The sequence below is a fragment of the Ciconia boyciana genome, chromosome 1, assembly GCF_034638445.1.
Source record: "Ciconia boyciana chromosome 1, ASM3463844v1, whole genome shotgun sequence".
NCBI lineage: Eukaryota > Metazoa > Chordata > Aves > Ciconiiformes > Ciconiidae > Ciconia > Ciconia boyciana.
Window position 1 is genome coordinate 185,573,570 of NC_132934.1, and position 27,958 is coordinate 185,601,527.

The following is a 27,958-nucleotide window of genomic DNA, read 5'->3' on the forward strand; positions in this document are numbered from 1 at the left end:
TAGAAAAAGTTATATTTACAGTTTTATTTAGCAGAGTTAAAGAGCAAACAAGTTTAACACTGTTGTTGAAAAGTGTTTTTACCCAAAGTTGCCAAGATCTAATAAGTTATTGAACAGAAATATCGGGCATAAGGCAATAATCCTGACCAGCCCATTAGAGATCACCCCATCCCCAAAGAGCAGAGCTGACAAAGGCGGTAGAAAATTTAGACTGTGATTGACTGAATTTCCAAAAATTAGACAAAGATGATGAAAACAGGGTTCCACTCTTGAGTATATCTTTAACATCTGCAGATGAAGGAATTTCTAAAGCACGCAAAATGCAAAGACAATTCCTGTTTCCAAGGGAACATTCAGTGCTTTGAATTCAAGGATGCTATGTCCATACACAGTGGTCAGTACATGACTATGGCAACACATAGATGGTAAAAGATTAAAAACAGGATTAGAATTTTTTCCATTCCATGTCATCAGGAGGATTTACTTCTACCTTCCTTTTACCAACATCAGACCAGTTGGTACTCAGAACTGTGCCTCCAGACTCCATCTGCAATTATGAGAGAAAGCTTGTTTAGTTTGCTAGAGGAATTCTAGTAATACAAAAGCCACATTTCTTACAGCAGATTAACAAATTCTGAAGAAAAGTGAAGAATTTAGCTTCATGTAGAAGCAATACGCAGGAATTCTGTGTATATATAGAATAAAATTTGACAAAGCCATCATTCCATAATCTTCAGCCCAACAATACTTTTATCAGTACTGGACCCAAGGAGATGTTACTTCATTAACAAGAAGCTTTTAAAAGGTCAGTCAGGTTCTTGCATATAAGGGCTACAAATAAAAGGAACAAGGTATAAACAATTAAAAGGAATTTGATCCTCTCACTCATGGCAACTCTTCAAGCTCTAGATGAGCCAAAAACTGTATTACCTTTAATAATACTGATTGAAACAAAGAGACCGGTGACAAAGCACAAGCTTCACTGAGGCACAAACTTGGATTTAAAGAGTCACATTCATTAGTGCATAACATCATAGCTTTCAGCGAGACTTGTTATACCAGTATCCCCAACAGAACCACTGCCATTCATTATAGGCCCAAGGTTTTGGTAGCTAGAGGCTTCCCAGTTCATGCAAAGCTTAGTAAATTGTATCAGTGTGCAAGAGTTACACATTTCTTCAGAGAAAAAGAGTGAAGACTTACAAACGATTTGTTCATGGCACGTTTCACTTCATCTGTACCATCTGAATAAATTTGCTGGAAGAGTTTATTTAAAGCAGCATCTCCTTCTAACTTCTCATTCTTCTCCTCTTCTTTGATTTCAACTACCAGTTTGTCCCAGTTCCTCGTATAGTGAGAGGATGATGGATACAAGTGCTGGGTATCTGAAAACAGAAGTGTTAGTTCACTAAGCATTTTCTCACGACTTTTAGAGCAGCAGAGAACAAGACATATATGTATCCGATGAATCAGAGATTATAAAGGAACATGAATCTGAAAATGCAAATGGATTCTTCCTTACTGATACAAGCATTGCAGTAACAAAAATAAAGGAAACTAAGAAATCCTAGAGACTACAGTCAGCAGCTGCAAAAGTTTACTTTTAAGTAAACACAGTTACATAATTTAGTTATCCAACAACAAAATGTTGGATAACAGCAACACAAATAATAAAATCAAAATGAGGCAGGAGATATTGGCTGACAGTAAGAAAAAAAGAAAAAAGCCAACAGCCTAGAGCCTGCTAAATTTGAGCTGAATTTCAGAAAATATCTGAAATCAATAAATCAGGAGATTCCAATTCTCTCAAAGATAGACTGTTAATCTGTCTTGAAAAACTGCAAAAGTATTACTTTCCAAGAGAGATGGAATACTTAAGTAAATAATACTTAATTATTTAAGCAACAATAGAGGCATAACAATGCATAGAACTGCAAAACAGTGACCAAAACAGATAGCCAAACAGATAAGCCCAAAGGAATTAATGACAAGCATGTATGTTTAACAATCCATCAGATTAATGGAAGTTATGACTAAATTTAATACCTAAGTTTTAGTAATGCCCTGCAGACTTTTTCTGTCAATTCTTGGCAGTAAAAACAAGACTACTAGGCTTTTAATTGTAAACATAAAGCTGTGATTTTTTTAACAATATTTAACACAAAAAATATTATTAATAACTGCAAGTAACTTAATACAAATAAACCATTTAATACTTAAGTTCAGAGAACCAACCTGGTGTAAATTGCTTTAACTTAGGAGAATCTCCCTGCCCCTCCAGCTTCTCCCATCTTACAGCCTCTGGCTTCTTCATTTTTATCTCAACCTACAAAACACAAGACAAAGAACAAATTAATCCAGATGGCAAACAGTTCTGCCAAATAGGCTTGAATTAATTGGATCCTGTAGCAGTAAGAAAATAAGTTTGTTTTTAGAAACACAGTCTCTAATATGAAGCCTGTATTTTAACAAAATTTACCTACCTTACAAGATGAAGTTACGTGACTTCAAGTCATGTGTCAACTAAGCTCTTATGTGGCTGCATAGCTCTCATATCAGAATTTTGTTTAGTACCACTCACTTTCTTTTGCTTACTATTCACTTGATTCTTTTTGTAAATTATGGTATCCCAAAAGTAACGATCAGTCCCAATGTCTCTAAACTGCCAGGCACCAAGGTATTATTCTTCAAGCATCCCTTTCTTGCCAGTCAGCTCTAATAATTAAATAGTACTTTTGAAGGACTGCAAAATCCAACTTTATCTAGGTTTACATTTCATCCACCAGAAAATTTTGTATTTGGTGTGACACAAACCAGAGAAACACCCTGGGACCATGCAGATCTTCCCACTGGAGAAATTCAAAAGCTGTATTTATTTGGTTCAATGAACACACACTACTATGGATAAAACTGTCTAGTACTCATTGACAAAACTGGCATTAAAAATTGATATGGTTGCAATTATCATAGGAGAAACAAAATTAAGTGAAGTATGTCATGCCCTATTCACAACTACACATAATCCTCTTAGACAACTATATTGAAATGTTTTTTCATAATTAACCTTATCCTTTGGTTACAGGGTTACAAAGTTGCAAAACAATGTCTGCAAAACAAGGACTGTCTACTGTCACTCCAAACGACAAATTCACATAAGAAAATGTCACAAAGTTCATATGATGCTATTAATTAACTGAAATCAGTGCTTGCTAAAACTTCAGCAGTTCCTTATTTGTGAACAGCTCAGAAGAAGCGAGTTCTTAGTTCTACCTAAAGCCACTATAACCTGGGGATCCCTGCAGACCCAAGAACAAAGGCACCACTGTAAAAGCTAACCCTAGAGATCCTAACAGCAAGCTCCTTGCACAGCATCACGTTGATCTGAAATTTGAACTTTATTTAATCCATTCTTCAAATCAGTAACTGGTAAGCAACAGACTGAGATACCATATAAAAATAAAGAAATAAGCTCATTTAAGTTTCAAAGCTTCCATGTTTGCAATCATGCTGCATTTTAAGAATCAGAATATTCAATTATGATTGCTTCTTTTTACTTTTTTTTTTCCCTGGGGAAGCTACCATTTCCCTAGACAAATTTAAATACTTCTTTTCCACCACTAACTTGTACTAACTGAGAACAACAAAAAGTTTAAGACACAAGGTGTGGAATGCCCTTCAAGGGAGGGGAGACTTTCAGTAAGTTTGTAAGTCCAACACCCACATGTATTTGACTTCCCACTCCCCATGTCTCTTGGATTTCCAATGTTTTTAGCAACTTTACAAGTCACAAATTAAGCATCAGGGTATCAGTTTTAAAAACAGTGGAAGTCACAGAACCAAAAATAATCAAATAAAAATACTGTATTACTCCAGTTGCTCTACCTGTCCCTAAAGAAGGCCTGTATTCCAGAGTTTAATATTGCAATCTGTAAGGACGCAGAGGTTTCTGTTGAAACTACGCAGCAGAAGCATTCAAACTGTGCCAATTATTAGTCTTCAGTAGAACTAAAGAAGTGAGCAAAGGTTCCTTCACTGGACTCTTCTAAAAACACTTGGGAAATTACAACCTTAAAGTTCATTTTTTAACACTTACACTCATAAATCTAATGCTCTGCGATTAGCTTAAGGAAGCTAAGATATTTGTATATCTACATATAGACAAACAAGTAGTTCCATGAGTACCACAACTAGCAGGGTGTGGTTTTCCTCCCCCCCCCCATGGATTTGGATCTCATGAGTCAAACATTTAAGTTAATTACCCACTTACAAAGGCACTAATTAATTAAAAGTGAAACACGAGTATTAATTTAAAACAACTTGCCTCTCCTCTGCTTCATATATGACTCTTCTCAACCTGAAACTGTATTATCAATTCAGTTGCACATTTAACTTGAGAACGCCTTAATTTTAAGATTTTATACTCACTTATTAGTGCATCCCCCCATACAATGTATTTAAAAAAAAAAAGAGAGAGTAAATGCTTGATAAGGAGACTGCTCAACCCTATATCTCTTCAATTTCTCTTCTGTTTCTTCCTCCGCTATCTCCTCTTACCCTTACACTTCAGGCTTTCCACCAATATCTTTCAGTATCTCAAATACAGACTATTTCATCCACACCAAGAATGACCTCTAATGCAGTATAATGCTTGATGTGAGCTACTAAACAAGGACTTTTTTTCTTCTTGGAATACAACCCTCCTCAAATAACCTTTATAAAGACCTTTGGCTATTCATCAGAGTACTCTACCCATGCATAAAAAGAAAAAAAAAAAAAGGAAGATCTTTACTTTTGCTGCTCCACTAATCCCCCTCTCCTTTTTTAATCTGCTAGTTCTTACATTTTCCTCTCTGAAACTGTCCCTAAGCTGGTACTACATGACAAACATCCCTAAGGAAAAGGAAATGCTACAAATTAATTCCCAGTGTAAGATGCAGATTTCTTAAACCCAAACCATTTCAACCCTGCCAAGCTAGAAGTATAGACAGCTGAAGAATTGAGACAGAATGTATTTATGACATGATTAAACCTCTACCCCATCTACTCCATCCAATTCAATTGAAGTTACTCATTAGGCAAAGCGGCAGGCAGAAGCAAAACTAGGGGAATCATTAGCTGTACACCATTATACAATCGCATTTTCCAAAAATATAAAGCTATAAAATTCTGCTTGTGAAGGCGCATATTTCTTCAACTTGAGAGCTTTATTTGATCTAAGGAGAAACAACTTTGCGAGCCCCAATTATGTGCACAAATGGCAATAAATGCATTTTAATGAACATTTTAAAGCAGATACTGACAGCTATCACACAGACAAGTAACATATCAGTATGGACATTTGTGTCATATCTAACACATAAGTACTGTTAGCTTTTTCCTCTCCTTCAGAAAAAAAACAAACAGTACTCGGGCAAGAGAAATACATCAACACTTCGCCAACTACTTTGATTTAACATTTATATTTCATAGCATGTATGCCTGTGTGCCTCGTTCCAACTTTAGAATAAAAGACAGGAAAATTTCATTGCAAATTAAGTGCTTTGCATGCCACGTAACGACAAGCCTAATTCCCTCAGCCTCTCCTTGTACCTCATGCCATGCAGCCACCTGACCATCTCGGTAGCCCTCCACTAGGACTTGCTCCACTGTTAGTGCCTTTCTTGCATTGGGAAGCCCAAAACTGGACACAGTACTCTAGATGTATGAAAAGTTCCAACACAGAAATAATCCACTTTCTGTTGTAATTTTTAAGGTCCTGGTATTTTGGACTCAACATGAGTAAAGCAAAAAGGAAAAAAACCATGGAATTTTGACAGAGTAATTCATGCACTACTTGTTTGAAATACTGTCTTGAGAGAAGCCAACCCCTCTGAGAAGAGGGTCGAATGGGGGATTCATCATCTAGAAGAAATCCCATCTGCAGTGAAAGGATATAGAGAAGTTTCTACTCACAGAATTTTCTAGTCATAAAATTAATTGATTTTTTAAAACCTATCAGAGATTTAGACAAGTTTGTTTGCAGCTTAATCCAAGCGCTAGCCATCAGAAAAGATGCCACAGAGTTACTCTCAGAAGCTATTCTGAACTATTTCATCAGTAGTACAAGAACACAAACCCCCCTTACTTTAAGATGACTGGCATAAAAGAGCATTTAAACTAGTTTTAAGAATTTCTCCCCTTAGCTACAGATAAACACAACTCTAGTTAGTGAACATTGATTTTCTAGGTAGAAGCTTACTGTTACAAGGCCTAAACCTTTGATGAACTAGACTTCACTTGAGCTTAGGTTCTGGGACAGACATTGCCAGTTTAACTGAGAAACATTAAAAGGGAAAGAATTTTTATCTTCCTCCCTAAAAGAAGATTCTGACAGATTACACTGTACACTGTAATCTGTACACTGACAGATTACAAGAATTTTGTTCTAATTTCTACTGTGTTTTGTATTTTACAGTCCATGCTAAGGAAAAGTTCATTTACCACTGGCAAATTTGTGTCAAGCTCTGATCAGATGGATGAAGGAAATCAGAACTGGCAAAGCTTAAGCAGTAGTTCAGCCATTAATTTTAAGATGCATCAAAACATGCCCTTTTAAATTCTGTTTTTGCTATATTAAACACACAAAAATGAGAATTCAGAGTTTCCAATCAACTACTTAGATATTTATTGAACTAGTGACTGCTTTGTCCGAGTTGTAAATTTTAAGTGTTTAGTGTTGTCATTTTGCAATCATCTCATGTATTTTTCTACCTAAATTTAAGGGTAGGACAAAATAGCACTATCTTCTAAAAATGTATGACCTATTCAAACTTATCTCTAAGATCATATGTACATACAGTTTTAGTATCCTAGTTATTCAAAGACCTTTTATACACTGCTTATATTCTGAATTCCAAGATCTTTGGTCCAGAACTTTAAACAAAATATGGAGATGAAAATAACTCTACAGTGTTATCACAAATAAATGATAATTAAGAAATTTATTCTGTAGAGAATATATTGCAACAGAAGAAATTTAGCGTGCACCTTTCAGTTTCTTTGCCGCTATGTACTAGGGAGAACTGAGTGCAAAAAGGTCAAAGTTTCCACCTCACTAATATTACATAGTAACCACTTGTTAAAATTTTGAATTTTAGAGAAGGAGCTAGGAATACAGATCATTTAGGTATCCTAAAGCTCTTTGTTCCTGCATCCTCTGTGTAAACCATCGCTACTCCAATAGTTCTTAAATCCATCTTCTCTCAAGACAGAAAAACCCATATGCATAGTTTTCCTTTATGTATTTATATAAAGTATGGGCATTAACTTATATGCTTGTTTAAAATATAGTTCTCAGTATTAACAAGTTTAAATCTGCCCCACACCGATCTGCATTCATAAAGAAGAAAAAAAAAAAATCAAACTTATTTTGAGCCAAGTAAATATCATGCCAACCATTGGGAAGGTTTCTTCATGGTCTAGCCAGGAAATTGCTGCAACTAGCCCTGCTTAAGAGATGCAAGAAATTTCAGAAAAGTATCCCACTCGTATCTTAAATATCAGTTTATAATTTACAGAAAATGCTCAAGAATATACATGGGAGATATGAATCTGCATGAAAGCCTCACAGAGAAAACAAGTACATGAGAGCAGGGAAGCCTGCATTCAAGTGTCTGCAAGCAATTTAATGAAAATATCCAAAACGAGAAAGTATATTTTAAGGATTGGACTGCAATGGTAAGAACCAACTTCAGTTAAAATAAATCTGTTCCTCTGTTTATCTATTTGTGTACATTTGCCTCTGAATAGAGACTCTGATGACAGTCCAAGAGTGTGTGAAACTGTTTCACTCTTTGCCTTTTCCTTTACATTTAGCAACAGGCATCAGTGTGCTTTTCCAGTAAGCTACACAGAGTATTTCAGAGTTTGCAAGGCAAAATGTTGGTTTGAGGAAAAGAAACATTCCACTGATGCACACTACCATATTCTTGGCATGAAGCTGCTGAGAGTGTGCTTCTACCTCAGACTTCTCTATTAAGTAACAAATGTCAACTGTAAAAGAGGCTGAGGATTTCTAACACCTCCCCCGTTTGCAGCATAACTTTGATCTCTAATTAAAGGACAGTTCTGGGGTAAAGAAACCACTTTTTACCACTTTTTCAAATGGCTCTAAATTGCTGCAAGTCATTGCTTACAAAAAGCCCAAACCAAAAAGCCCCAAAACTGAAAACTCACAGTAATTGTCCCCAGACTACTTGTAGATGGCAAAAGCAGAGGAGAAGAAAAAGACAAAGCACTAGCTCAAGTTTCCTTCAAGTTCATAAGCACACGTGCTAAAAAGCACGTACTCATCCTCACTCTCCTCTTCTAGGTCTAAGGAGAAGAAAACCTTGAGCATCACCTAGAACACAACAGAAGACCTAGACAAACTGCTCATGTTACACAAGTTTCCAACGGAACATGGCAGAATATTACCCTGGAATCCCAAATACGCTGACTGATAGACTGAACAGAAGAGGGAAAAGAAAGCGAGGCTGATTGTGCACAAAGAACTGTTTCAGAACGTTAGAAATCCTTATACTATTTGTGCATTTCTACTTTCCTGCCATATTTTCTGGACAGAGACAGATCATCTAGTTTTGCCTTAAACACATTTAGTCATTCATTTTAAGCTTTTATGCCTTTTTCCTTTTATGAAGGGAGCACGATGACATTATGCACGCTGAGCTACAGGATAACTGCACACAGGCAACTTCCACAGAGCAAACTTGGTCCAGCCTTTACATTTTGGCTCCCTCTTCTGGAAAGAAGTAAAAAAACAAGTAGCACCACTAAATGATACCTTCCTCCTGTTAAATGCTGAATGCAACGTGCAGTTTTCAGTGTGGCACAGTTCTTCCCCCACTTCACCTGACACCTGAACACAATTGAGGGTGACCACCAAAATACACAAAATCCCACCTACTGTGCACAAAGTCATGCTACATACAAAGACCAGATCAGCTTCCATTTGTAAGACAAATCTAAAATTTATATGGTGCTTTTTGGAGCTGCTGTTACTTTTTGCTTGATCAAATTACTACAGACAGACACCTTTGACAGACGAGGAGTATAACCAGTAACATCAATTGATCTGGTTAGGATCTATCAACTATGCTGTTCACGTACAAGAAAAAAAATGCTATGCATATATAGCAATTCCCTCAAGAGAAGGACTCAATACGGTTGTGTTCAGCATTTTCTCACATGAACATTAGGTTGAGGCCTTAGATCATCAGAGTTATATGCTAAACACCACCGGGTAATTCTAAGTAACTCGCGACTAAATGTGAACAGGAACCATAATCAACTCAAAGCTGAATTTGCAAGTAGCAATATCTATTAAATAGCAAATAAGCTTCTGAATTAGTTAAAAAAGAAAGGCTCCAAGCATGGCAGTAATACATACTGCCACTATTAAAGGCGGTCGGTATCACCTGTAAAACTGTTGACTATTAGAGAATATACAACACTAGGATGCATAAAGAAAGACATGAAGATTTATCTCAAAACTGGACTTCACTCACACATTATGCTGTTCTTGAGTCGGTGTCAAGTGGTTTACCTCTTCTAGCTCACAGCTTGGAGTCAAAAGTCTGCAGATTATGAACACTAATTTACTTCTGTGCATAAAGAAACCATTCAAACACCTCCAAACATCTATCTATGCTACCTCTGTACCATTTGCTACTTCTGTTCTTTTCAAAACAGAGACTTCGTATCTTAGAGCTAGACACAGCATGGATTTATTGAAAGGTATAATTTCTATTTCATTGCTAGGAAAGAAACAATTCTTAATGTATCAATTGCATTTTTCACCACCGTTAACATTCCCTGAAAGAACCAATCCCAGAGTCTGTAAATTCTGTCCCCTCTTTGCAGTTTTTTTAGAATCTGTAATCCTGCAACTACAATTAAGGCTATTTTCTCCTCCTCTATTTGCACCTTTACCTTTATTCCTTTGTATTTGCCAAGTGATGCTGAATTTCAAGCGGTATTGAGAAATCCCTCTCCAGCTTCTCAGTTACCAAAACACACAGGATTCTTCTACTGTCTGCCAGTTCTGTTGTTTCATCCTCTATCCACTACATTTATTAGTTTCATGAGGTTCATGGGAAACCCGAACCACATAACCTGCCCATACATTCCACTTTGTTTCCTCATATATTTCCTCGTACAATTGGAAAAGAAAGACCAGACTCTTCGTTGCCTAGTGAAGACTACACGATGCTAATGGCAACATGGCTCACACATTCAAAGCAGCAATACAAAATAAAGCAGTGTGAACACATGCAGTTATTCTTATCTGAAATTATTAATTGACAGGAACAGATCTGTTCCTATGCCATGAAAACACAATTTCTTCAGGAGTATGTAGTAAAAAGTTCATATAATTGGGAAGATAATGAGATTATGTCTTTCTTTCCAAGTCCTTACAAAAGGACTTCATGTAAATGGTAGAAAATAATTTGTAAAGGGTTTGAGAAGTTCTAAGTAATGAAATAGTTTATTCAAAGTAATAACTGCATATTTGCCACACCGCTCATAAGAACAAAGTACATACACAAAACTTATGAAATCTGAATTTCCAGTATTCAAACACTAAGGCCGCACCATTCTGTTAAAGTGCTTAATGTTTTTCAAAGCAAAATATTCTAAGCCTTTAAAGAAGTCTTTGCATGCATAACGCAGACCTGCTTTTAAATTATTTTCTTCAGCCAGACTCCATCTGCTGGTCAGAACCGGAATTAGCTGGGGCATCATTTAAACTGTATTCCTTCACTATGCCTACACAGATGTCCTTATCCTATTATTTTCTGCAAGAGGAAGAACATGTTGAAGCACTGACTTCTGCTGTTAGAACACCTTCTGTGTTCTCTCTTACCCCATTTTGTCTCAAAAATATTCTCTCATAATTATATAGGAACAGTAACATTTGGAAACAAATGCAAAATATTTACAAATCAGACACTGCCTGAACATAATTAAAGCTTTCACACCACTTTAGGAACCTCAGTCTAAACCAGGCTCTAGACTACTAGAGATTGTTCCAGAGACTAAGCCAGGCTAGAAATAGTAGCGTAGAAAGACAAAGCCAAGTTCATTTCAACAGTGCTCAGTAGCATGCAGATACTTCATGAAAGTAATGGTGAACTTCAAGACAAATTAAAAGCATAACATGAGCTACATAGGAACATAAAGCAAACAGGACCTCACAGTTACGCCTCTTGACAAGGTCTGTGCCCATTCCACTCAAATTTATATAAATACTAATGGACTAGCAGATTTTCTACATACTTCGAGCACTCTGCTTATCTCCCACAGCGCAAGAGCTTACATGACTATCACATAACCTGCCCTGCTTCTTTAGTGTGAGGAGTGGGGAAAACGAGACCAACTTTCTATGGCAATCCTCTCATGTCATCTTGAAGTCCCTCTTCCCTGAAATGATGCAAGAACTATTATAAGTACCTTTCTGAGAAGGGAACAGGTAAAACGGAACATGAGAAGACAAAGGAATTTCCAAAAGCTCTGCAAAACCACTGCTGAAATACAAGGAAAGTATCAACAATACATTCCTGCTTCAAGAGATTCAAGCTTGGCTCTATAGACAAAGCCTACGTCTGTCTATGTGTTATACCAACACCACACGCTATGCCAGACCACAGTTGGTTTCTTATTTTTCTATACCTGTAACATAGAAGAAACAAAATGCTGGGCGAAAGCATTCTCTCTCATGCCGTGTGATTTTCAAGTGTCTCCAAGCAAGTACTATTTCCAGGAACAGCATGAATACACCCTCTTGAAAAGCCAAGAACAGTTAACCATATGGCTAACCTTTACCAGCAAGAAAAGGTCATTAAAAGGTAAAGAATTATTTCAACACTGAAATCCTCAAAGTCTGACTTTTATTTCTTGGGCACACAAAGGTAACAGTGCTTCATAAGGCAATATTGGTTCCTAGAAGTTTAGTAGAAAGGTGTTCATACTTTCCTAATACCTGAATTGTAAGAGTGAAGACCACAGTCTTCTTTCTACAGCAACAAATAAAAGCATCCTCAACATAGCTGTCATTTACACTTCAGTAAGAGCCATCATGTTACTATTTCTGATATTGGCACAAGTTTAGAAAGCCTCCCACTGGCTGAACGGCACCTTGAAGAAAGAAAAAGCAATTCTATATGAAAAGCAAGATATTATGACTGTTGCAGAGCAACAAGACAAGAGCAGAAACGTTTTCAACATCAGGAACAGTCAAGGAAATAATTTATACTTTTAAGAAGCTTACCTTTGTTGAAAGCACTTTAAATGTACTTTGCTCTGGCACTATAGAATGAAGAAGAACAAGCTTTAAGTTGTAGTCTTCACCTGATGGAAGTCTCACTGATGCATTCATCTGTTAACAATTGAAAACATGTCTCTGGTCATCTTTGAGAGCAGTTTTCCATTTCCAAGTAAAGGATTGTCATTTGGCACCAAGATTAAGTGATTAAATTAATGACCCTTCACGAGGGCACTTAAAGCATCAGGCGTCAGAATTTCAGACAACGCCATTACATTACTGCATTATTGAAGAAGGTGTTTCTAAAGTACACTAGAAAATGAACAGCAGATTTCAATTCTTAGCCAGCAATAACTCAAAAAGCCTATTATCTTGTCAGCTTGATCTGCATTCTTTGGGGAAAGAATTATATGGCAAACGAAGTATCAACACATTAATAATGGAACATGAAAACAATTTGCAACTTCCCTTCTAATACATGCAAACTACATGGCAAGCGCACACACAATTTTAATAATCTAATGCAGATAGTAACCACCAAGTACTTCTGGTAGTTTGTGAAGTAGCAACTTAGTTGAGATTAAGACCATAACTCTTCAATATTCTCCACTAAATTAAACATGAACATCATCAGTACCACATATGGTATTACAATAAAGATATTACTGCACTTCCTTGAAACACATATTTTGCTGCCATTAACGATTTAAGTAATGCCAAAACCAAGACAAACCCACCCACCAATATTCATTCTTTTTCTATAATTGTCCTAAAGCAAGATATTACCCATTCATACCTATTTTTAGAATACCTTGCCTCTGTCCATTCCTGCTCCAGATGCATGCATACTCAAACATTTTAAGTCCAGATCACTTCCTCCCCCACCCGTCCAAACACACAGGCAGCTGAAAAACAGATGTTCCCTTTGCAGCATGCACACCACACTATTGCTTGTGTATAAATCCTATGGACACTGCTGTGGCAATAGATCCCAGTTCACTTGATTGAGCATGCACACATCTACAGCACAGCTGTACATTAAAAAAAAAACCAAACCAAACCTCAGACAGAACACCATTTTTTTCATGCTGTTGCAGCAGATAATGTTCATTGGTTTAATTACTACATCTTAGGGAATCTAGGGATGTGTATCAATAACCAATACAAATCACCTCTTTCTCTGAGAACTGCACACTGACATCATCCTTCTGCACATTCTTGATCATTATAGTCACAATTACTTGAGATTCTGTTTGGTACCAGTCATATCTTTAAAAAAAAAAAAAAGAGAGAGAAGAAAAAACTGACTGCAAAGAGATGTACAGAACAATACCAAAAGCTGGAACAGTACATTGTGTAGTTCAACAGGGGAGAGAAGACATACAAAATCAGATTTCTTCTCCTTCCTCTAACAGAGCAGCTGCAGAACTGATAAGGAAAGTAGTTAAAGAACAAACAATCATTTTTAATCAAGAAGCATATCAAAATTAGGTGACTTTCTTAACCAATTCATAACATCATTTGCCTTCTATAAATTAAATGGCACTTTTTAGTTCAGTGTCTTAAAAGCCTCTCAAAAACATTACCCATACTAGGCACAATGGGGCAGTCTTTGAATTAAGCTAAGCCCAACAACTAGAAACAGAAGCCAGAATGCTTACTCCATTCCCCACTCTCCCAGTAAGGCATAATCTCCTGAAAGTACAATTCAGTCTGAACAAAAGCAAGGACACTATTTGAGAAACATTTCATTTAGACTGCCATGTTCTAAAGTTACCGAGAAATAATTTCTACAGTCATTACCTTGCTTCTCCAATCCCCAAGTTAGAGTTATATGTCAATTATTTTAATTCTCACAGTAAAGCTAAAGTCAACTTACTTGATCTTTGGTGGCAGAGGCTGCTGCTGTGTATTCTAGTTGAAGCATATTCCATTGGAAAGAAAATTACATCAGTGTAAGTGAAAATATACCGTGAAGTACTTTTCAAAGACACAAATCACTTTCACACTGATTGCTCCCCTTTTCTTGATTTATGTATGTGCATTAACTTACAGGTGAAGCCCTTCACTGTTCTCCTAGCCATTTATGCCAGATTAAGAATTTAAAAGTTTCAATTTACATTAAGCATGTCAGTCTAACTTAGAATATATTGGTCAGACATTTTATAAATAGCAGTAAGTTCAGCTTTAACTCATTTTCTTCCCGGATAAGAAGTATACCTGAAAGACAAACAGTGGCTATGTTGCTAATCTAAAAAGTCATGAAGGAAACCTGAAACAGATCTGAGAACTTAGGGTATAACTGTTAAACATAAAAATCTTTTAACTGTAAGATTTGTCTTTACATATACCCTCCATGTTTTCTGTACACTTTCCTCCTCTACCCTATTCTTAAAATGTAAAAAATGGAAGTAACTATGAAAGAAGGAGCAGAACATCCAATGCAAATTCCAATTTTTGTCTCAAAAAAATAAGGGCGGTGTGTCAATTTCAAAATTTCTTCTGAAGATTTCCAATTTAGGAAAAAAAAAATAAATAAAAAGGAAACTGAAAGCTGAACAAGTTACAGCAGAAAAAAGTCCACACAAACCACTTGCAAGCTACTGGAAACATAAAAGTTACTTCCTAGCAGTCACAAGCAAGTTAGTATTGACAAGATGAGCTGGTTAATTTGTACAATTAGGCCACAGACTGCAAGCAACAAAGTTAAAATTTACTTTAATGAGTGCACAGTAATTGCCAGATTTGTATGCCACTCCTACGAGTTTTCAGGGTTCAATTTTGCAACCTTGGTCTCAAATAAAAGAACACTTGTTTAGAAGAAAAGTTAAATCCTTCAGAATTGCATGCAATAGAAAAGATAATCTTCAAAGCCTGAAAAGTTGTAAGAAGCCAGTGAAGCCTAAAAGTATGCTCTAGCTTAACAAAGAAATTGAAACAGTAAACATTAAGGAAAACGTCTTACCACTTCTGCCTGTGATGCTGCAGAAAGAAAAAAGTTGCACTTTCAGAAAAAGACATATTGAACTTACAAGGCATACACTTACTCTAGCTTTCTTCAGTTACTCCAGACATTCTGCATTTATTCCAGTCTCAACAGTAAAGAGTTAAAAACATGCCAGTTCTACCTCTAGTATTTTGCTTTTATGACACTACTTTTTAATCAGAATTCAATCAGCAACTTGTGCAAAGGAACAACTGTAATATAAATCATGTTCTGATTAACAGAAGGAACAAACTTTCCATTACTTGCTTTGCTTATGAGAAACCTATACAGAAAGCAATTAAAGCAACATCATGGCAAACAAAAGTTTTGTAAAAAAATCACTTCCTGCGAGTCTGTACCAGGTTTATCATCTATCCATAGGAATAGCACAAAGTTCTCATCACATCTGTATCTCATGCTAGGCAAACACAGTTGGGGAATGAGATGGAAATCTGGCAGAGAAATTCACTTTATGACCTTAAATATACTGTAATACTTGGATCTGAGCTATAGCTCAGTATTTCCTCTTCTAAATATTTTTTCCTAAAACATTTCAGATTAAATATGTTCAAAATGAAAGACTTTCCCTTTGCTTCTTTATAATGCATACTGCTAAAAAGAGATAAGGATTAATAGAAAAAGAATATTAAGTTGTAATTAAGAAATCAGAGGGGTTGGGGTCCCCCCCCCCTTTTTTTTTTCCTGGGGTATCAGAGAATTAAGATCATGGCTCAAAAAATAAAAGACAGGGATGAATATTCAAGATAAGACAGGACAATTGAGTTGAACCAGACAAAACACTGCAAAAAGTAACTATGACATTAGAGAAAAATGTGTATTATAACCTCTTTCCTTGAGATGGCAGAAAGTTGTCACCCAAGATAAATCTTTGCAAATAAGACCATGCATGCCAGTTACTTCTCTAATTTCTCCAAATAAAAATAAACCTGGCAAAAATGTATCATGAAGCAGAAAGTTGTTCATTCCTATGCAACACAAAAAGGTTCTCCCCTATTTGGTTTTTAGTCAACAGGTTGACATTAACTTGTATTATTTCTACCGCCCCATTTTCCAGTGTGCACCACAAAGAGGGAAGAAGTCACAACAAGTGAAGGAAACTACATCAGTTATTGTGTTATATCTCATTAAAATCCACAGGCAGTTTAAGCACGGTGGATGAGTTCATTGCCGGGGGTGCCAGTCTGTAGAAAGGTATGAAAGGAAACTATACTCACACTCACTAACTACCACGGGTAAAACACCAGAGTAGCAATTAGCACCTGACTAAGGCACTCTCCACATGGAATCAGAGTAAATCCCCCGAATTTCCATCTCTCTTCCCAACTTTATATTCTGCAAGACTTGAAAACTGATTTTGATGCTTGCTTACAAAGCAAGTTGACACACGCTTCCCCAGTTAAAATTAGCTAGCAGCTGTATATGAAAGCAAGTTAAAATTAATTATGATTGTCTGAACTTTAAATAGATACTCCTCTGTCACAGCTAATTATTACATTAAAAACACAATATTAATGCTCCTCTAAATCTGAAGTATGGAAGTGTTCAGGATGTACACTCTGAGAGAAAAAAGAGACAGGAAAAAGTGACTTTTTTTAAACAAAAATTTCTTTTGTTCTAAGTAAGAGATAAGCTTTGAAAAACATGACACAGCTTCAAAGCACAGGGCATATCAAATCCCTTATCAAGTAAATGTGGTTTTTCTTACCATTTAGTGTTTCCTCACATCTTTTAATCCAAATAGTAAAAGTATCATCTACGTCTAGAAGAGATCAAACACAGTAACATTAAAACTCTTCAAGCACTACATGTATTACATAAAGAACAATTCCTCACAACTGCCAATTGGAACAAATTCATCCCAAACTCACATCAATTTACTAAAAAATGGTATTATTTCCTACTATCTTCTTGTAACCTCTGTCATTCCAGTTAAGATTTAAGTATTTTTATACAACTCTACTATTTAACTCTGTTATATTTAATTAACTTCAAATTAATTTGTAGGACACTAGATTTTGTCTGAACTGACCCAAATACACTATTGCTTTCCAGTCTGCTCAACTTCTCTGTAACTGTTTGGAAAGCAAGAAGTACGGTTTTACATACTTTTTCATTATTCTTAAATTTTTTTTTTTCAAACACTCAGTCACATTCTTCCCCTCTAGAGATCAGAAGAGACAGTCTGTTCTGAGGACAACCCAAAGTTGCACAACTTTTCACAAACACCAAGTATTTTCTCCTGGTGGTTTCACACAAACTTTACAAACACATCTGAAGTTTCAGGGATGTTAGGAATACATAGGTGCCAATTCCACTCTATGAATCAAAATCACAGAAAAGTTTAGTAAGACCTTGATATTCTAGGAAGCAAGCTCCCCAGACAGAAAGGAATTAACTGGAAATTAGCTCAAAAGGTAGTAGTGTAATGACAGAGTAATCATCTTATTTCAACAAAATTCCCAGAAAAATCTTTCACAGTCAGGAAAGTAAAAAAGTGGCAACGTTACTGATCAACTGCTAGGAATAGCTAAACTTTTTATATTTTTACAATAGAGAATTCACACTGAGGGAGTTCACACAGCCAACTATCCAGCAGAGGGCTTGAAGAGGCTCGAAAAAAGTGTTCCCAGCAGACATGCATGTAACACCAAGTGGGACTCCACTGCAGTTATGCAAAGTATTCACCCCCACCCCTTCAAATATAAAACGTACATAAAGTTTAAGGTGTGCCTTAAGTCTTAAAATTGCTACCCCACTTCAAACCATTTCCTCTTCCCTTTTCTTCTGCCATCCCCACTAGTCATCTTAAAAGATATCCAAATTTTAAGCTACATGACATTTATGTAACCTCTCAATTGCTGTTAGGAAAAGATAAAAATGCAAGTAATAATATGGCTGTCTTGACATTACAATACAATCAGTCACTGACCGCAATCTCCTATATTCCTAGCAAATCCTGAAAAGAGGATACCTACTTTCAGATAGCATTCTCCAAAATTAACTGTCAGAGCGTTATGTTGGGGGATCCAAGGGCTGTCTTCAATTACCTAATGTACACTTAAGGTATTCAGATGACTGACTGCCAACTGTCCTCAGAAGTACATGGGGAAAGGAAGCGAGGCAAAGGACCCAAGATGCAGCAAAGTAAGTTCTGATTAGATAAGTAAAATTCTTTACTAAAAGAGTGGTTAAACACTAGAGCAGGTTGCCCAAAGAGGCTGTGGAATCTTCAGCCTTGGAAATACTTGGAAATCAACAGTAGAAGGACCTGAGCAAACACATGCAAGTTCAAAGTTAATACTGCTTTTGGCCAGGGCAGGGAATTAGATGAGCTCCAGAGCTTCCCTGCAACCTAAATTAATCTATAATTTTAAAACTTAGCACCCATACCCTAAAAAGACTTCCAAGTTCTGCAGTCGGGAACAAAGTTTATTAATCATAAGATAAATTAAATGAAGTTGGTTCAGGAGTCTAAGCAAACAGAAACTGAGTCAAGTCTCCACTGATCCAGCCTCTGAGTTTCAGCAGCAGGTGAGGAGTTTTCTTTTTAACTATGGCCTATGACAAGACTGCTGTGCAACACAAACTTTAAAAGAGAGGTCCAGTGTTATCTGCCCTATTTTCCTAGAAGATCCCCCTTGCCAACCACTGCCTCTTTCCCTGCATCCCAGCACATTTTATAATTTGAGGCAAAATAATTTATTTTTTTTGTACTCTATAATTGCATTATCCTCCCAAAGAACTTACCAACAACTTCTATTAACAACTTTCTAGTTCAGAAAAGCTAACTGGGTATTGACTCGCTGAAAAATCTACTAACTCTTAGAATACAAGAAAAGTACCTATTAAGATGTTTCTTTAAAAAGTTGACACATTCCACCTTTACTAAATTCATTAGGTAGTCACAGAAAAAAGCCAAGAAAATTTGAGTACAATTGTTCTAAATCCACATAACATACTGAAGAGTATCACTGAAGAAGATCAGTGAAGAGTATCATGCTGAAGAAGATCACACTGCTTTTTCAATCTAAGGCAAATTAATGAACTCCAAAAATCCACATGTGTCTAGTCTCATGCTTGAGTGAAAGAAATCTTGCTGCCCAATGTTATTTTATAAAATAAAGAAACATTGCACATTCAACAATTCATCACATCAAGCCCTATTTAAATATCACTGCAGGTGGGTAATGGGAAGCCTGCTGTAGTACCCTGGGCCTGTCAGTCCTACCAGTAATGAGCTCTTCGTTGTTAGAATTCCAGATTAAGATTTAAAACAGCCCTTACATCAGCAAGGAACAGAAACATGTACCAGTGTGCTTCTGCCCCCTTGTGTGGCAAAGAAACCAGCCTTGCCAGCAAAGAATTCCCCACCACAGCAATCCTCTCTGAGGCAGGAACAGTTGAAGTCTTCTCTCTTTATCACCTGCTTAGCAATACATAGCAAATTCTCCCTCTGCAATTCGTTCATTTTGCACTAGCTGCATTTAACTGGGAGTTAATTGTTTTGACAAAATGCTTATGCTCTCAACTGTTTTCACCTGGGATCCATCAAACAGTCCGCAGAACTGCAAAGGCAAATTCTGTTACTGACATAGACTTGCCAGCAAATTAGGTAATATATGGAAGAGAATCAACTAAAAATCTGTATTTTTAAAAAGGTCTTCAGGAGATTCCTCATCTCACAGCGGGTCACAGAATTTTGTAACGAGATACACGAAGCACAGAGGAAGCAATCTTCAGATGAGAGAGTAATCAGGAAGGACTGGGAAGCTTCAGAAACACTTCAACTGGGTAAACAGCAAAACAATGGCAAATTAAATTCAAACAGGTAGAAGCCAAGCAATTCAACACAGGAAAAGGTTGTGCTGTATTTGAGGTATTCTGAATTAGCTAAGAGGGTCCTGGTATTCACTGACTTATCTAAAAAGATATCTGCAGCTCTGTGTGTTGTTGCACCCTACAACATAAGTAGGATGTGATGTTAAACAATTAAAACAAAAGTGATGCTCTGGCCTGAAGAGATTTTGTGTATAATCAAGTTGAACAACTCCAACTGACAAGCTAGAAAGGTGACAAAAGCCATGCACATGAAAAGCCTCAAACTGATAGTGGTTGCTTGGGGTGGGGCAATAATATGAAAAAATTAGATTAATCATTCAATTAAATTCAGGAGTGATGAGTTTGGAGATGTATGAAAAGTTACCTATCAAGTAAGGAAAGCTACAGAAGTCACTGGAAGGAATCACTTCCTTTCATGGGAAGATACTAAATAGAGAACTTGGCTGGACTGCAAAGACACACTTGTCTTTCTAGTGTACAAACCAGTGGAGACTACCTAGTTATCCAAACTACCAAAACTGAAAGAACTTTAGGAAATTTCTTATATTTTAACTCCTATTCCAGAGCAGCCTAAGCCGACAACTAACAGTTGCTGTAATTTCACCACATCCCCCTTCCACCACCATTACCACTGTCCCAACACTGCTGCTTCACTTCTGTTGGCTTCAGCACTCAGACCATTCATTGCTCCATTTCAACACATTAATCCAAGGGGAAAATACTTTAAAAGTAATAGTTTTCTGCAGACTTAACGCATTGAAAGAAGAGGCTAAACAAGCACAAAAGTGGGAAGGAGTACAATCACTTGGCAGCAAGCACACTCCCATGAAACTCCAGTTTTAGATCAAAGGAGCAGATTGCTTATTTGGGGGAGGCAAAGTAATTACATTTTTGCTAAACCTTCAGGTCCCAGCCACTGTTACAGATAAGACAACATACTAGAAAGATCTGAGACCATGACAACGCTTATCAGATTAGTGTACTTTGCTCTGTGTAACCTTTCAAGGTGCTTTTCTTACCATCTTCTTCTGCTGTTGGGAAGGAGGGAATGGAATGAGGAGAGGGTTTTGTTTTAAATGGGAGAGAAAGAAGTTACGACCACCTTGCAATTGCTTTGTTGTATGCTTCCCAACGTCTTCTACCAAAGCTTTCTCTATTGAACTACTCCTTTCCTCCTTCTAGAATAAATTCAGATTTTTAAAAAAAACTCTAATTCTCCCCAAACTAAAACATGCGCAAATCCAGCCAGGAAGCCAATACTTTAAGAAAAAAGATAGATAATAAACATGCTTCTGTAATTAAGTGATATCTAATGTGAGGTAAAAAAACATTTTCTCAGTTTGAATACCCATCAAGTTGCATGTTCTTTCTAAAAACCAGTCTATGAAATGGTTTAACAACTAAGAAATTCTAGCTATATAGAAGGAGCCTGTTCTGTTCAGAAGCATTTCTATGACACTTAAATGCCACACCATTGTGACCATTTATTCATAAGACCTCCAGGAAGCAGGAAAACACCCTCCCATTTTATAAAGAAAAGAGAGAGAAAAAAAAATCATGTATTACTTGCTAAGAATTTTGATATAAATTTTAAAGCAGTTTCACACACTCACACAGTGATTCCACAAACCCTCCCAAAACCTAGACATCTCAAGTCAGGCACCTAACTCATTAGCCTTTTAAAAAAAAAAAAAAAGCCTTGGTCTTCACTTTCAACTAACTCATTAAAATAAGTTTTTTCTCATTAGCAAAGGAGTACTGTGCACACAAGAAATTTTAATACTTACTGTCCAACCTCTGTCCCTCTCTGAAAGACTCTAAAGCAGATGCATAGTTTTTAATATGATATTCACCTAACCTGACATGAACAAAGAAAAACACAAGAAAACAGTAATTACTTTTCAATCTAATCTACATTCTGAAGATCACAACATCCTTAGTTTACACACTATATTGGTTAAAATTACACATGTAAGAATTTAAATCACCCAAGAGGTGTGTTTTTCAAATGGCTAAAATGTTAAGATAGTCAACCCAAACTCAGTTGCTTCTTATAACCACAGCTTTATTATGGATGGCTTACAAGCAGTATGGCATTAAATTTATTCATTGATAGTGTTGCAAAAAGTTTGTACAGAGCCATAATCCAAATCCTAGTATCACCCTACAGATTATCACACTATTCCCAAAGCACAATATATGATACATACCCTTTTCTAAGGAGTGCTACCGCATTACTGGGGTTGAGTTCCAGGGACTTCTTTGCATCTGCAACTGCATCTGTTGGAAATCAGTTTAAAAGTGAGGAACATAATAATATGTTATAAAAAGCAGTGAACTGTGAGTCTTTTAGTAGTGAAAAATTTTTAAGGCATACTATGTTAGCTTTCTTAGCTTGCACACAAATCACGCTGAATTAAATCTAGCCACAACTGCTATGGATGAACCCTTTGTTCAGCTATGGAGCTCTATGTAAGATGAAGCATGACTTTCATTTAGTCAAATCTTCTACTTAGATCTGAAGTGTGAATCTGTTTGCTTTTTACTGGAAAGAAAAAATAGACCAAATCTTTAGTTATTCAGTTAATCTTTTTCCCAGGCATTACTCAGTTACCACATTCCTACCATGACAGGATTCAGTCTCTACCAAAAACATAAGGATGGAAGATGCTTACAACACAAAGCCTAAAATCTGCCTAAGAAGTCTACTTAAAAAAAAAAAATTAAAAAAAAAGCTGCCAAGATAATACTAGGCTAAAACCAAATGGAAAACTGGGACTGGGACTGCAGAGTATGCAATTTATTGGAAGTTTTGCAGAAACAAAACAAAGAAAACTATAAAATTATACCCTAACTGTAGAAGCAGCATATTAAATTACAGATAACACTCTTATTACTATATTTGGCTGCAGATTGAAGACTCCTTCTGTAAAGAACATGTAAATACACTTGTAAGAGGATTCTGTGCTGTCTGAAGACGTTACCAGCATATTTCTGTAGAAGAATATGAGCATAAGCTCGTTGACAATAATATTCGGCATCATCTGCATTCTTCTCCAAAGCTATTGTCAGTTCCTGTAAAGACACATAGAAAAACATGAAATAGCACCTCGGAGGCCCCCATAAAAATACAACACCAAACTCTGTCAAATAAGAGATGTTTCAGAACAAAGTATCCTGAACTGGCATGAATGTTTAGCTGTTAGTTCTCATTCACAAAGCTTCAACATCAGAGCTTGAAGTACAAGGAACCTGCCAATTACATCAAATTCAAGGAGCCCATTTCTTACTGAGAAGGAAACAGGACTTTCAAATGCCTTAAACATGAAGTCTAATGCACAGGTGATCCTCTATATTCCAAAGACTTTCCTACAATTCTCAGAATATTTGTATACAGGTCTGCTGGATTTGAGGAAGCACTGCAGCATCAGGAATTTGGGAATCAACATGCAGTATGTCAAAACACTTGTGCAGGGACAACATACTCAAAGCATTGTAACACTTGATGAAATACCACATCACATGGTATTATTGAGCACAGGAGATTGTTCCGATTTATGCTGAGCACAAAATCAGGAGAACAAAAGACTTAAGCAGCACAGGGCTCACAGGAAATATTGCTGCACAACAGAAATAAGGATAAAGTAACCCCTTGTTAGGGGAATCACTGGGTATACAGATTGAAATAATTATATTATGCTCCCTATGAGAAAAGTTTATGACTCTTGCACAACAGACAAAAATCACAATGACTCGATGCACACATCTGGAACAAGCATCTCCAATTCTCCCCTATTAGTGAGATAAGCTTTGCTCTTTGCCAGAAGACAGCAGGTTTTCCAAAACCACTACAGTGCATCGCTAAGTACAGTAACTCTGTTTGCTAAGTTGACTGGACTCCTACTCAGAACTTAGCAAGCATGAGGGTGGCTAAGATATAGGCTTCAAACCTGCATGAATATTAGTACAGCACAGCTGCCAAAACACTGTCCCACCAAGCCAGAGAAAAAGAGCAGAGGGACCTGCCTTAGTTTTAATTCATATCAGTACCTTGTTCTGTTTCACAGCTGCCACATAAAATGCTTACACCAACCAGGAGTTAAGTGGCCACAACAGCTTATTTTAGCAGTAGCATAAGTTCTCATCAGCATAAGATACAAATAGGTATAGCATACAATTCTAAAACCTTCAGGGTCTCTAAAGAAAGTGGCAAGGAGTAGACAGTTGTAACAAGCAACACTTGATCAAATTATACAGATGTTCTCTTAAGATTTAAAGCCATGTAAAAGCAGATATTACAGAAATATTCATGGCTATAGGTATTCCACATGGGAGGGACACGAGGTAACGCATATATTAAAATAGGTGCGTATTATGCTGAGAGGTGAAGAACAGCTTTTGATCCTCAAAACCAAGTGGGGTCTGACTCTGACACTGAACATTACAGGCCCTTCACAAGCAGAGTCACTTCTGTGACAGATCACCTCTCACTCCGAACATTATTTCTCGTGATTTACGCTGATGACAGAAGCACCGACTAGAACCAGTGCACAACATACAAACGGATTCTTCTACAGAACTAGTCCTCATCCCAGGAAAGCAAAAGAACCCAAACCCAAGCATCTTGAACAGCGTGAAACTCATCTCTTCGTTGGCTTTTTGTCAGTAAGTTGTCACATCGCATTCAGACACACACATGAAAATAAGTTACTCTTATAACACAGCTATTTGAGAAGACAGCCAAGTGGCAGCTGGGCAATACCCAACTAGCACCAGGCAGTCCAGATTGTGGCCACCAGCAACAGGTACTTAGAACAAGCTTAGACCTTGTCCTCACAAACACTCAGGTATGCGCTTTCTACATATTTTTACTCTAAAGACCCTTACCACGCAAGCAAGTTGTAAACCTATTTGTAAATACATTGGGACCTTTCAAGTCCCTCCACGCTAATGGTAAGAGTTTGTACGAATTAAAGGTGCTTTCGGTCTGCTGAATCACTCCTGCCTGAATTTAGGAGGGTCACCACCCTTGTTTCTCATTTGGCAAAACACCTCACCAAACAAAGTCAATTAATGTTTGTTTCAGCAGTTATAGTTTTAACATACAGGTTTGATTCTCTCCTAAATCATCAAGACTGACACTGCAGAGCATTTTATAAATAAAAGCAAATAGAATACATCCTTATTCCACACAGTAAACTATTTTTTCAACTTAAAATGGTAAAAAAGTCATTAAAGAGTTCACAGCTTTATAATTCAGACAGTATTTAAAGATGGGTGATGACCTTTCAGTTATATCAGATCCAGGTGCAGAAAGCCAAAGCATGCTTGCCAGGAGTTAAAGGAATCAAAAGTCCTGGGGACACAGTGCAGAAATGCCATGCCAACTGGACACAAGTCTAGTCAGGTGTGGAAGCACTACACAGCACCATTTATAGGGTATCATGTCCCAGATTAGAAATAGTAAGTACATAAGCTAAAAGACCACACCTAAGATCGTGCAAACATGGTATACTACCTGTAGATCCAAGCTTCTAAGTCAGCAAAAGGCTACACTGCACTGGACTTTGCAGTTCAGAGATTATCAAGCGCAATCTGCCTACTCAATGCAGTACTTTTAAAAAAGGCTACAAAAGTGACACGAGTATTACTGTATCAGATATTAAATAATGCCTATAGAATGTGTTACATACTGTTTTGAAGTGCTGAATGTACAAAGGACTGAAATATAAACTAGAAAAGCAAAGCAACTATGCTAATACAGAAAAAACCCAAATGCACATTCTGGTAGCATTCGTTAATACTTCCAAAGACCTTTTGGTGTTGAGGTTTTTTTTGGTTTGTTCGTTGGTTGTTTTCTTTTTCCCCACAATGGGAAACTTACTTTTTTTTTTGTTTAAGATCTTAAATGACTTTTTTACTATGCCAAATAAATTTGCAAATTGCTTTTTCGATGTCATTTATCTTCTGAAAAACTTTTAGAAGCTACAGACTAAACCCTAAAAAACTGTAAGATTTAGCTTCACCATTTTCTTTATGCAAAGATAATTCAGCATCATCTTATGCTTCTGCCACCTACGCTATTCAAGCAGAACTAACCATTTACATCTTCTCCACTTCCAAGTATGTTAAATAGAAATACTTATCCACTTTCTAATTCTGTCTTCTTGGTAACCCTCTGTTTTAAGTACATTAGAAAGCACATTAACATGTTAGCGGGTAAAATCATAGAATCAGAGAACAGGCCAGGTTGGAAGGGACCTCAAAAGATCATCTGGTCTGACCTTTCGTGGGAAAGGGAGCCCAGATGAGATTATCTAGCACCCTGTCCTGTCCTGTCTTGAAAGCCTCCAGTGCTGAGGACTCTACCACGTCCCTGAGGAGGTTGCTCCAGTGGTTGATTGCTCTCACTGTAAAAAATTTATTTCTTATGTCGAGATGAAATGAAAACCAGTTCTGGTCCCCACAAAATATAGAAAGAAGAAAAACAGATCAGAGCAGAATAAAAACTTATAAAGGTTGAATACATTTCTCCAATAAGCTTGTGGCTCTTTTAACCACAAATCGCAACTGATTTAACTATTTGAACTACCGTCTACCTAAATGGAAGAGAGAGTTGGTTTGGTTTTTTGGGTTTTTTTTCCCCTTCTTTGTAACACAGGCCGCACACGTATTTTGACAGGGCTGTGCTGAACTCCTCTGTAGCCAGACCTCACATGAGAGGCTTCCAGGGGAAACCCTGCAAGCCCCCCGCTCGCAGCAAGGGCAACCGCACGACGCTTCAGCTCGTCCCCTCACCCCTACAAGCGCCGGCTCCCTCCAGCACCCCAACGCCGGCGGCTCGGGAGGCCGCCAAACTTCAAACACCGGAGGGGCAAGGCCCGCCCCGCCCCGGCCCTCACCTGCGCCGCTGCCCCCGGGTCCCGGTCGACGTCCCCGTCCGAGAACCTGCCGAGGAAACACAACGGCGTAAGAGGGCGAGGCGGGGGCGGGCGGAAGGGGCGCGGGGCGGGGAGGGAGGGGCGGACAGGGGGTGCTTACCGCGGAGGAGCCGCTCCCGCCGCCGCCGCCATGCCGCCCGCTGCCCCCAGGAAACTTCTGGAGTTGCTGAGGCACCCGCGCAACAAACCCCAAGGCCGCAGCCGCGCAAAGCTCGACGGGATGCGGAGGGGCGAACCGGCCCCACAAGCTCCTCCCGCGCCTCTCCGGGCGAGGCGGGGCGGCCATGGCTACCGGGGCAAGCGCGCCCCCGCCCCCTGCCATAGAGCTGGAGGACCGGCCGTGGTAGAGGGGCTCGTAAGCCCTTCCCGCCCGCCTCTTCCTCCCCCGGCGGCGCTGAGGGAGATGGCGGCGCTGTGGGGGTTGGCGGCTCTTTCCCGGACGAAGCTTGCCCCGGATCGCGGGCAGGGCTTCCCAAACGGCGTCCACGCAGACACGGGAAAGAGCAGGCGGCCGGCGAAGCCGCGCAGCTGCCATTTGGGGTGCGAGCATGGAGGGGAACGGGAGTGAAGGCTGAGGCGTTCGTGGCGCAGGGGCGGCCCGCTCGGGAGGCACCGGGCTTGTCTGAAGCTCAGACGCCTCCTCTCGCCCCAGCCTGAAGGGCAGCAGCACCCGCCGCTGTCGCTGGGCCTCAGCGAGCACCTCCGTCCGCCTGGCAGCTGCGTCCCGGCCGGTGGGCCAGGCAGGACCGGGCCGGGCCCGGCGCTGAGGCAGTGCTGGCAGCCTGAGGTCGGCCTGCTTGCCTGCCTCCTCCTCTTCCTGCCCCGGCTCCCTTCCGTGAAGAGCCTCAGAAAAAAAGTGCCTTTTTCTCC

At 38.2% G+C, this 27,958-nt stretch overlaps 1 protein-coding gene across 1 annotated transcript; it reads right to left on the reverse strand.

Annotated features, from left to right (window-relative positions):
* On the reverse strand, positions 1-27,862 carry SUGT1 (SGT1 homolog, MIS12 kinetochore complex assembly cochaperone). The gene is made up of 13 exons (XM_072850120.1): positions 27,189-27,862; positions 27,050-27,095; positions 23,132-23,222; positions 22,358-22,427; positions 21,935-22,005; positions 17,014-17,067; positions 15,267-15,283; positions 14,181-14,215; positions 13,474-13,570; positions 12,308-12,415; positions 2,236-2,326; positions 1,204-1,385; positions 1-547 (listed from the first exon to the last, which is right to left on the reverse strand). The coding sequence occupies exons 1-13, from the start codon at positions 27,218-27,220 to the stop codon at positions 446-448; spliced, it is 996 nt and encodes a 331-aa protein (XP_072706221.1). The 5' UTR covers positions 27,221-27,862; the 3' UTR covers positions 1-445.
* Between the last annotated feature and the right edge of the window lie 96 nt (positions 27,863-27,958).

Coding starts and splice junctions, on each gene's coding strand:
- SUGT1 (XM_072850120.1), bottom strand. CDS start 27,220: ATGGCGGCGGCGGCGGGAGCGGCTCCTCCGCG. Junction 2,327..12,307: donor TTAAAGTGCTTTCAACAAAG/GTAAGCTTCTTA, acceptor TGTGTTTTGTAG/GTTGAGATAAAAATGAAGAA. Junction 1,386..2,235: donor GTTAAAGCAATTTACACCAG/GTTGGTTCTCTG, acceptor TTCTGTTTTCAG/ATACCCAGCACTTGTATCCA.